This window comes from Glycine max, chromosome 20 (assembly GCF_000004515.6).
Source record: "Glycine max cultivar Williams 82 chromosome 20, Glycine_max_v4.0, whole genome shotgun sequence".
Taxonomy (NCBI): domain Eukaryota; kingdom Viridiplantae; phylum Streptophyta; class Magnoliopsida; order Fabales; family Fabaceae; genus Glycine; species Glycine max.
Window position 1 is genome coordinate 39,219,530 of NC_038256.2, and position 11,795 is coordinate 39,231,324.

An 11,795-nucleotide genomic window follows, 5' to 3' on the forward strand; every position below is an offset into this window, starting at 1 on the left:
TCGCTCATTGTCTTTATTAATGGGACAAAACTTAAATACAGTTATACAAGTATTTCTTATGTTGTTTTATAACTAGAATTGAAGTCTGTCTTAGATAATGTGTGTAATAAAAGTTTCCGTTAAATATCAACATAGATTTATCAAAATAAAACTTTAATTCTAATTGAAAAACAACACCAAAACACCTATAAAACTAAAAATTTTGCTCTTATTAATAAACCAACAAAATTCAAAATGCTCCAACAAGTGGTCTTGCGGAATCAGCTTTGCATTTGACTTTAACTAGAAACGTACTTCAGAGCTCACCATAGTCAATCTGTTCATAAACATGTTTTATCTTTCTTTTTGCTGGGATCAACCATGTGAAAATCAGTGATTTGTCATTGTCACAAACCACTGAGAATACGAAGCAAATTCATCACACCGAGAAAACAGTAATCGACATCAATATTGCCATGGACAACCTTCACATCTAAAGGGACCTTGTCTCTGCTTTCATCTCAAGTGCTAAAAAATAGATTCTTGACAATAACATTCATACTTTTGGCATACTAGAGACATCAGGAATTAAAGAGGTCTACTAATTATAACAGAGAAGGAAGTTTAGAACACACGTGAAATTGGTATTCTGCTTGATGAGACGTAACTCCTGTTTCTCAACTTAGAAATTGGACAAAACTTTGAAAAGCTTAGCTCCTTAGAGCAGCAAACTATTTATTTCTTTTTAGTTTTATTTTATTTTGTTGCACAACGGTGCTTCATATTTTACACATAAATATTTAAGTACCATATCTTACAAGGGACCTATCGCTCCAAAATTCTTGAACAACCAAAAGTGACTGAACTCGAGCGAGCTTTGATATGGAAAGGCATGTAACAAACAACCTGCGTATGCACTCAACTTAGAGCACACCTTGGTACATAGGACAACTTGATCAAGTGGTTGTGGAATTGTCCATTATGTGATAACTGTAGGCTTCTCCCTCCCTGTGAAGTCTTTGAGCTTTGACATGGATATTGCCAAATCTGCATGATAATAAGAGCAATCAGTCGCATAGAAAATAAGTCATTCAAATGTTACTATATTTTATATTGGTAAAATGAAAATAACCTATTAATGGTTTTAAGGCAATTTGAGCATCAACATCATGTTTAGAGACATCTGGTTCAAACTGTTCAATGTACACTCTAACAGTTGCCCCTGCAGAACCAGTACCCTGTAAAAAAATAAAAACAGCACTGACTTAAATTTTATGCGTAGATTTCCAAGATGGATTCAACTTCTTTGAAAGGGACAAGGTGGACAAACAAACAGATTCCACATACTGATAAACGATATATAATCCTTGAACCATCTGTAAAAACAAACCGAACACCTTGTTTTGATACCACACTTCCATCTACCTGCACTCTAAATTGGATCAGAACCAAGCAATTGCAAGGTAAATGTGAATTATGATTGCTTGATCTCGAATTAGAAAAGAAAAAAATGGGCATGATGTAAAAACTCACAGGATCAGTGTATGCAAAATCATCTGCAAACTGGAGGACATAACTTCCTGTAGATGAATACTTTCCACACTTTAAAAAATTCTCAGGAGAGGATCGAAAAGATTGAAAGAAAGTGCCTGTAACAACTTACCATACTGATCACCAGGCTTGCTCTTAGACACAATATCTCGTAGGTGTTCTATCATCTTATTGGCACCTTCAGATTCACATTCCTATATATAGACTTGATTTGTTAAAATAGAGAAACATTACACTTAACCTAGTAGCTCAGAATAGGTTACAGAATTAAACTTCAATTGCAGCAATGATGCCTACCTCGTAGTCATATCTAGAGAAGAAATTCCTTCCATAAGTTGCCCAGTGCTCTGTCACGATGTCAGATACAGAGATCAATTTCTCCCCTGGCTTCTTGTCTTTGTTGCGATGTGCAATAATAGAAAGCCAAGCTAAGACAGCCCTGTAATTGGAAACCAATTATAACAGACAGACAATTAAACAACACAGAACTTAGATAAAGTTTCTTCCATGCTTGTGGTGTTGCTTATCAATAAAAATATAAGGTGTTACTTTTTATATGATCTTCCTTATTGAGATTGTCCCAGTGGAGGCATAAAATGTAATACATGTTTTATGTTTTTAGAGGGCAACAACATTACAAACGTCTAAGGAATTTTATTTAAGTTCTCTCCTTGACAATAATATGGCAGAACGTTGACGTTGCTGATCTCAAATTTTAATGTCTTTCAGATACATCAAAGTGGCTAGCCTAGAAAATAGAATTGAATAAAATAATTAAAGTTTGCAAAAACATGTGGAAATCTACCAAATGCCATCTTTCTCACGAATGTGGTCAGAACCTGTTCCAAAACTTTCTTCCCCGCAAACCGACAAATTCCCAGCATCCATAAGATTCCCAAAAAATTTCCAACCAGTGGGGACCTGAATCCCGGGTCCATCTTTTGTTATTTCAGAACTGTCTAAAAATATGTGAAGCCTATTTCATTTATATTAATAATTTAAGAAGAAAGAAATTGTAAGAAAAATAAAGCATGCCTCAAAGAAAGGGAGGTCCAATTTTTCAGCAACACGGTCCAAAGCACCACTTGTTGGCATTGATCGAGCAAGACCCTGCAATTAAAATACAGAATAATGGCACTTCTGTTTTAAAATGATGAATACCTAAACGTGTGCATAAAATTTCAACCTTAACACCATTCTTGAAGTATGGAACCGCTTCTCTTGCATTGGCTGCAATAACTGCTACCGAGTCTGAAGGAGTTACAAAGAAACTTCTTCCTAAAATCATATTTCTATCACCATCCCCTGAACAAAGATTGAAATACATGAACATCATCGAATAAACACACACAAAGGCAGACAAAACAATGTTACACAAGCATACATCAACCACATCTTATGCAATAATATGCTTAAAAATGACAGTGTAATATTACACGGATGCAGAGTTTCAAGATTACAGAGATAGAATGCAATGTCTCCATGTTATATCATGTCAACACTCAAACTACAAATACAACATAACCATTCAATTTTAATTGTTGGTTACATTCAACAAAAATTGGAAAGAGAGAAAAGAATGAAATAAATGTAGACTGATATTTTCATTAACATTGCTAATTTCCATTCATTCCATTTATATTCCCCAAACAAAGGCTAGAATTAGGTAGTAAATTTCAGATGAATTATGCAGCAAATTGTCATGTTCAGGTTGTGTTGTGCAATCAAACCCTTAGTGGTGATGCAACAAACTATAGGCAAGAATAGGTAAACCTTCAATTTCTTCTTATCAATCTATGCTTTCGTCAGTTTTCAATCCTTACCAGATTTGGTAGACAGAGTTAAGCATACTTTTTTTTTTTTAAACCCCCATCATCTCATGAGTTTTCCCATGAATCCATCTAGCCTAAAATTACAAATTCACATGTACTGTTCACAACACCAAGTAACCCTTAAAAACCTGTCAATAAAAACACCTAAAGTAAACCTATTAAATCCTAAATAAATAGTGATTATTTTTCCAAAATAAGCTGAACCAAACACGTATAAATCCTAAGCATTCCACTGTCCTATGTTACGTTGCTTGCACCACATTGACACAAATACTGGTTGAGAAGATTTTCTTGCAAAACTATAAAACGTATCATGAATATATATATATATATATATATATATATATATATATATATATATATATATAAAGCAGAATAGGAAATGAATCAAAAATAGACTAAGGTTGCAAAGCATGAAGCATCTTAAAACAGAGAAGAACTGGACACAATGAAATAATTGAATTACTACTTCAGAACAGGGTAAAAGAATGACATCAATTTTGGTTTTCCAACTATAACCAGGCAGAGCAGAAAATGGCAAAATGAAGCAAAGCAACTAAAAGCAACATCCACAAACAGTGGCTATTGTTAAACTAGTTCAACAGGAAAGAAATTTTTTACTGGAATATCTGCAAACAAACTACTTTTTTTAAGAAAAAAATTAATGACATTAAGACATTAAATTATTTCCTCTACAGTGTTAATCAACAATCAGTCTTATAAAATCAAGGTAAATACCAAAAACATACAGCTGGATCACAGCTGTATCAGTAAACTAAGCATTAGCTCAACATAAATAGCTATACATATAAAAGGACAACATAGCGTTTCCAAGATGTGGGCCCATGACCTCTGGGTCACAAGGCAGAAACAATACTGTTGTGCCAAGGAGCACTATATGTGTGTGTGTGTTAAAAATAAAATCTTAACAAAAAGCTGGCTACTGCATTGGTCTCACATACCATCACTGGCAGCTCCAAAATCAGGTCCATTTTCAGCATACAGAATGTTGACAAGATCCTTTGCGTATCTGTTCAGTAAAGATTACCATCAAAAATAATTTTCTTATGGATGAAAACAAAATATTAATGAATAAAGCACAAAACTCACGTTAGATTAGGATCAGGATGGCCATGTCCAAAATCTTCCAAAGGGATTCCATTTGAAATTGAATCCTATATTACATAATTAACATCCAATATCAGTAACTTCTTACAGATTTGTATCCAGTCCCTAAAGTAGCTGTTGGAAATCAACTAATCAAGGTATCTCATTCATTGGAAGGAGGATTACAGTCAACTATTCTACTTTTATTTCATTCCTGTAATTTTGAGATTCCTAGTAAATTATGAGAACATCCTATTTATTATTTCCTTTTTGGTTTTCTTCCTTCTTCAATATAATGTATCTTTGCTCATATGAAATAATACGGAGATGAAATCATTTTCTTCGTTCTCTGTTAATATGGTATCAAAGTTGATTCTTCATAAATGAAAACCAGGTGCAGCCCCACAGCTAACAGATGCAGCACCCCCAAAAAAATGTTGATCAGCCGCTCACTCCTCCTATCCGGCTTCTTATTCAAAACCCAAATAATCACTCTACCAGGGGGAGAGCATAATCAAAGCTCATCCTCCCATCTCTCTTCCTATATTCCTATATCTACCTCAATGCAAAGAGAAGAACTCAAAGATCCAGAAAATTCTACCCAATCAGAACATGAACCTACACAAAAACAAGTCAAGGGGGAGAACTAAAAAAAAAAAAACTCCAAGGTGAATTTCATTTTTTCCCAAAGTTTTCAACATGAGATCTCATGTTCTATTGAAAATTCAATCACCATATACAGAGCCAGATTGGGAGAAAGTCATAAAAAGTAACAAAGAAGGTATTGATACAATTGATGATCTTGATCTGCCCATTATCTCTCACACAAGAAACAAGTCAAGGGAAATTTCAATTTTTTCCAGAAGTTTTCAGCAGGAGATCTTGTGTTCCTTTGCAAAGTCAATCTCCATATATGGAGCCAAATATGAGGAAAACCCCAAAAGTAACAGAAGCGGTAATGATATACAATTGATGATCTTGATCTGCTCATTGCTCTAAGGAGTTAGGAGTTGAACACAGCATCCTATATCAAGTTATCTTTCATATTCTAACCTGTCTCCAACTAGAGGGTTGTTGTTCTAAAGGAAATGGATGCACTAAATGAAAATAAGACTTGGGAAATTACTCTTTCCAAAAGGAAAGCAGGTTTTTGGATGTAGATGGATTTTTTGCACAAAGATGAGTGCAGAAGGAAAAATAGATAATTACAAGACTAGTTGCCCAAGGCTATACCCAAACTCATGGTATAGATTATGAGGAAACGTTTGCCATGGTATACCCAATTAGATCCCAATTTCTTCTGTAGCAAATTTGTATTGGAGACTATACCAAGTGGATGTAAAAAATGATTTCTTGAACGGGAAGTTAGAAGAGAAAGTTTATATGAAACTACTCCTAGGATTTGAAGGATGGAACAATAATAGTGTCTATAGTCAGAATTTGTAGTTAAAGACCTTGGGCAGCTACAACACTTTCCTGGGATGGAAGTGACCAGAAGCAGGAAGGGTATTTTCATCTCCCAAACGAAGTACACTCTTGATTTGCTTAAAGAAATAGGGAAACTAGGAAGCATACCTACAGAACTCCCATGGTCCAAAAGTAGAAGCACAAGATCACTGAGGATGATCTACTTGTTGAAAAGGGCAGGTATCAAGGCCTTGTAGGTTAACTATTTACTTGTCTGTTGTCTCTTACTAGACCAGACATTGCCTACAGTATTAGAGTAGTAAGTCAGTTCATGTACTCTCCAAGAAAGGGATACCTTGATGTTGTATGTCAAATTCTCTGCCATCTAAAAAGGTACCATCTGCAAAAGGGCTACTATTTTAGAAAGCATGAAGACCGAGGTGTTGTGTTCTATACAAATGTTGGTTTAGTTGAGGATACAAAGTCTACCACAGGGTATTGTACAAAGGTGAAGGGAAATTTGGCAACTTGGAGAAAGAAACAAACTGTAATGGCTAAGAGCAGTGCAGAGGCAGAATATACAACAAGCGCTCAAGGTGTTTTGGAATTGATCTAGATGAATAGGTTACTTGATGATTTAATTATTCTAATTGAAGAACCTATGGAGCTCTTTAGTGATAGCAAGTCAACTATCTGCGTAGTTTACAGTCCAATTCAACATGATAAGATAAACGATGAAGCACATAAGGATTAATACAAACTTCATCAAATTAGAAATTGAAAATGGGATATTTACCCTACACTACATTCCAACAAAATTACAGGAAGCAAGTGTCCTTTCAAAGGCTTTGTTAAAATCTGACTTTGGGTCTAATGCTGACAAGCTGGGAAAGACTAATATATATTCCCCAGTTTCAGAGGGAGTGTCAGAAATCCATCTGTAAATTTTAGGGGAATAACGACATATCATTAATTGGAAGGATTGTAGTCGACTATTCTATTTTTATTTCATTCCTGTAACTTTGGGATTCCTAATTAATTTTGGAAATATGTAATTTATTATTTTCTTCCTTCTTTCTATATAATGTATTTCTTCTCATATGAAATAATACAGAGATGTGGTAATTTTTTCAGTCTGCTTTAAGAGTTTAAAGGAGGAGGACCATACCAGACTAGCACCGAGTTTATCAACCAAGATGGGTTTAGCATAAGCACCAGTAACTGCATGCATGGCATCAAATATAAACCTAAAACAATAAAAAAAAATGCAATAAATTTAAAGATTGTGGGATTCTCATAGAACCTTAAACATTATAACCAGCCATGACCCTTGAGTTGAGATAGCCCTACTCTCTGTTAAGAAAAATAACATGCATAATTTGGAAAATCAAATATTGTCACACGGGGATCTCAAATTATAATTGTAAAGAGAGTAGGATATTAAAGAGAAAAACCTTAGTGGTTCATGTCACTGTGAAGAGACTACATAGTACTAGAGTAGGGCTGTAGTACAAAATAAATTAGGTACAAAGCTATTATTTGTACAGTGACTTTGCCCTCTAAAACCAAAACAAACAAGTACACTAAAAGGAACAAAATCCAAAGCAACACCCAACCCATATATCTCAATATTTGCAATATTTAGAGAACAAGATGACTACCTAAAATCTGGACGTGAAAGAAGACCTTTGATTAGCTGAAAATCGAATACTGTCTGCAGGGAATATAAGAAACGAATAAAAAATTTAAATAAAAATCACAACACTGAGATCCAGTTCACATGAATTATTCTATTAGATTATAATGGTGTGTAACCAAAAGATTATAATGATGCAAACAAATTGTTTTCACCTCCAATAGCTCCAGATAGTCAGAGACTGGGTCTATTACTTCCACACTGAAGCTTCCAAACTTTGTAACCCCAACTTTTGATATGTCAACATCAAGAATGTCAGCTATCTTTATCACAGAGATCTGCGTCAACATAAAACATTTAACCACAATATCTAAAGCACTTTATCACTGATAAGAAAGGACTACTCCTCTGGGAGATGGTATTCCTAATAATGTATTAATGTCTCTTCCAGATCATTTTTTCACACCTAATTTTAAGATGCATTTTTACTCTTAAAAAAGTACAAAAGGGCAGCCCATTTCAGTGGCTCGTTAGAGCAATTTTGCAAATGAACAAAAGTCTCAACATTGTAACATACTAACAATTGACAAAAAGAAAAGAAATATATAAAGACCCAGAGGAAAATGTAATATAACAGGAAAAAATTGTGCATATGACTTATTATATACTTACTAATCAGAGGACCCCATAAAAATAATACAGCAAAGAAGAAATGTAACAGTAAAGTGTTTGAAAGAATTGAATAAATCATGTTTATTATATACTCTGCATTCTTCAAATATCCTACCTAATTTAATCAGATGATCAGTCTAAAATTACCTGAATGAATCTGCTTGTTTTAGTTCTTCCTCTCTTTTTTTCCCTTTTGTGTTAAAAAAAATTATTGAGAGAAGAAAAGTACAGAGTTGGAGGGATGGTACTCAGGTCCAGTTTTAGCATAAAGATGAAATGAACATTGACATCAAGTAAAACTTCACACCAGATAAACCCAAATCTGAACGGCTCTCAGGCAACTTTATCAGAGTTCCTGATAAACTTCAGAAAGAAATTTTATCTAATTACATGATGGCAATGCTTTGCATTAGAAGTTATAGTTTGCTTGACTTATCTAACTAGGAGCAATTTATATATGCACAATACAGATGATCTGCAATGTGTCACTCATTAACCATGTGTAATATCATGCTGTAATGAAGACTTTTAGGACTTAACAGAGATTTGGCAAAAATGTACAGCAAGATTGTTTAACTCTTTTTCCCAAGCTCTAGCCACATGTTGTAAAAGACAAATCATCATCAATTGATATTTGATATTTAACAGCTTAAAAGAAATTAATTCTTTATATGAGAAGACAACACTAAATTAGTAATGATATAATATGGAAAGGTCAATATTACACTAAATTTTCATCCTACAAAAAGACAACCTAGGTACAAGTCAAACATTTTAAAGAACAGAATGTAAGATTGGAATAGTAAGTCCTACTTGAATCATAATGGGACACTCACCGACAGGGTATTTCCATAAATCTTGTCAGTGATGGATTCTGGTGCAGGTTGTCCGCTGCTGTAATTAAACTGGAGTCAACAGCAAAGACATTTATTAGAAACACAGATTGACATATTTGCACATAAAATCTTAGACATTGACCACAAACATGTTAGAAAAAAAAAGTATGCTTCGATAAAGCTGCATTATTGCGTATGGAGTACAAAATTACAAATCCCCAAGGGTAATATCCATACATACACCCGCAATAAAATAAGAAGAAAACCAAGGTGGCCTCTGAATCGTAGTAGGCTTTTCACAGTATCAACCAATGCCCTCACCAAAGTTTAAAAAACAGTAACTTCAGGAGCACCAACTATCAGTATTGGTCATTGCACAATTGATTAATGACTATTTAATGGATGAGAATAACTAGCAAAGATTAAGTCACCTTAATACCCCAATCATATTCAGGTCCGCCAGGATTATGGCTTGCACTCATAATAAATCCACCATTTGCCTGTTAAAATTTGGGAAATCAGAAGAAAAAAGCAAGTGAGCTGGAAAGGTTATGCTATCCCTATATGCCAAAATACTCCAGGAGAAAAAGTTTAACTGGCATGCCTTTCTCTTTCTTATTACAGCAGAAACGGCTGGTGTTGACAAAATACCTTCCCTGCATTAGAAAGAAAAAATAGGCTCAATTTCGATTAAGAAGACTGCAATGTTAATACCTCCACAGAAGTAACTGTGAATTGAACAATAACTCATACACTAGCCCAACAAAGATGTTTTATCCTAATGATGCCATTCACTAGTAGAGCTTACATATTATCTCCCATTTGTTACAGCAAAATTAATATGAAAAATAAACCAATTAAGATACTTACTGTCCAACTAGAATTTTTCCAACACCATTTCCAGCAGCAATTTTGATTATTATCTGTAATGCACAAAAAATGGCATAAAAAATAAAAAATAAAAAAAAACGATTCTCTAAATACAAGCTTTAAATCTGATTGCTATAGTGATACATTCAAAAAGGATAACCTGTGCAGCTTCCCGATTAAAGTATCGCCCATCACCTCCCAACACCAACAAGCCATTCTTGTAATCCTCGGGAGGCAATGAATTAAACAGGGCCTACAGATGCACAGAATTTTCACTTACAAGCAAAATGCATAATTCATGCAATCATACATTGCATGGAATTCTACAAACCTGGATCCAATTTGCGAGGTAATTGTCTTGCATAAACACTTTCACCTGCAAAACAAATATGCCTATAATTAATTATATGGAAAATACTACTCTCACACTTCCAACATGGTGCTACACCCGTCAATACTTCCTTATAACTGTTTTCCAATGTGTTACAGTCAGTAACTTACTTTCAAACAATGATGAAAAGTAAATGATCGATACACAGAAAAGGCTATCAAACCAATATAGCAATTTACTAAAGAGCTAAGCATGAGTTACTAATTATGTATAAATGGAGTAAAGAGAAACAGCAATACAGCATCCTAATCATATAATTAACAAACAAAAAAAGGACACACACCCAACATTTCAACTTTATTTCATTTTCAAGCATAAATGTATCACCAATCATAACCTCGCCTCCATCCATATCAACACTAACACAATCCATATACTGCAAGCTTTCTGATCGAGCATAAATAAAGATGATGAAAGAAGGATCGAATTGATCACTTTGGTCCATTTCAAACACGAAACTCAAACAAAGTTACTATAAACAGAAAGTGAGCAATGAGATGCTTTCAATTTCATTGCTTTCCAATAGTTGGTGTTCCATTGCTAGACAAACAACAATGAAATTATGAAACTAAAACCCCACATTCCAGCTACCTTCTTTCGAAGCCCACTGGTTCCAGTCTTTTGTCCCTCGATGGGCTTGGTTGGAATCGATTTAATCTTGCAACAAAAGAAAACAAAAAATGTCAGATTTTAGAACTGTTACAGCGCATATTAGAAGGAACAATGGATGAAGAGAGAGAGAGAGAGAGAGAGAGAGAGAGAGAACCTTAATGCCTTCAGGTTCGGCAATGGTTGTGGAAGGGGTTGAGGATGATGAAGTGACTCTGATGGTAGAACCATAGCGGATTCCGAAGGGAAGCTTTTGAGGCTTGAAGGAAGAAGGAGATGGGAGGAAGGAGGAAGGTTGGATTGAAAGTGGGAGAATGGAGTTTTGGGGTTTATAGGCAGGGAGAATGAAGCAGTCAAGTTTACAAGAGAAAGCCATCGATGAGAAATGAAATGTTGTATTCTATCTATCACTCTTTTGTAAGAGAGAGAGAGAGCAAAAGAGACACTGATGATGCTCTGTGATGATTTATATCAACGAGTTATGAGTCTCTCTTAATTGTGTTTGTGATTGGAGCAGTTGTGGGAACACACAATGCCACATGTACGAAGGGACACTTATCCTGAGATGAGATTCAACAACATGTGAATGTCAACTGTTAAGTGCTTTTTTTCGCCCTTCCCGTGATTTTTGCATAGAAATATTATCAGAAGGTTACTGAAACATCGTAGGTTCAGTTGCTGAAAGAATTATTTATTCAGATCTTTTCTTGATTCTCGCCAGATGGAAAAAATAAATTCACCCATCTCCATGCTTGTCACTTTCTTTCAATTATTTTTTATATCAACAGGTGGAATTGAATTCAATTGATCAAAATAACGGTGGGTAAATTATAAATCTTTGATATTAGTTGTTTTTTATATATAATAAAATTATTTTTTTGGTGTATTTAATTATATTATTTTTT

At 34.4% G+C, this 11,795-nt stretch overlaps 1 protein-coding gene across 2 annotated transcripts; it reads right to left on the reverse strand.

Annotated features, from left to right (window-relative positions):
- Positions 1 to 679: 679 nt before the first annotated feature.
- On the reverse strand, positions 680 to 11,444 carry LOC100778321 (phosphoglucomutase, chloroplastic). 2 transcript variants are annotated; one of them, XM_003556033.5, is made up of 22 exons: positions 11,048 to 11,430; positions 10,873 to 10,938; positions 10,222 to 10,266; positions 10,051 to 10,143; positions 9,891 to 9,943; positions 9,625 to 9,676; positions 9,452 to 9,520; positions 9,021 to 9,089; positions 7,728 to 7,850; positions 7,538 to 7,590; positions 7,045 to 7,123; positions 4,473 to 4,537; positions 4,325 to 4,392; positions 2,717 to 2,835; positions 2,566 to 2,640; positions 2,336 to 2,451; positions 1,828 to 1,969; positions 1,643 to 1,724; positions 1,513 to 1,559; positions 1,327 to 1,404; positions 1,112 to 1,217; positions 680 to 1,026 (listed from the first exon to the last, which is right to left on the reverse strand). In XM_003556033.5, the coding sequence occupies exons 1-22, from the start codon at positions 11,264 to 11,266 to the stop codon at positions 959 to 961; spliced, it is 1,887 nt and encodes a 628-aa protein (XP_003556081.1). In that variant the 5' UTR covers positions 11,267 to 11,430; the 3' UTR covers positions 680 to 958. The 2 variants fall into 2 exon arrangements, with proteins under 2 accessions (XP_003556081.1, XP_040869257.1); XM_041013323.1 differs by lacking the exon at positions 680 to 1,026 and having other exon boundaries at positions 1,109 to 1,217; positions 1,327 to 1,411; positions 11,048 to 11,444.
- Between the last annotated feature and the right edge of the window lie 351 nt (positions 11,445 to 11,795).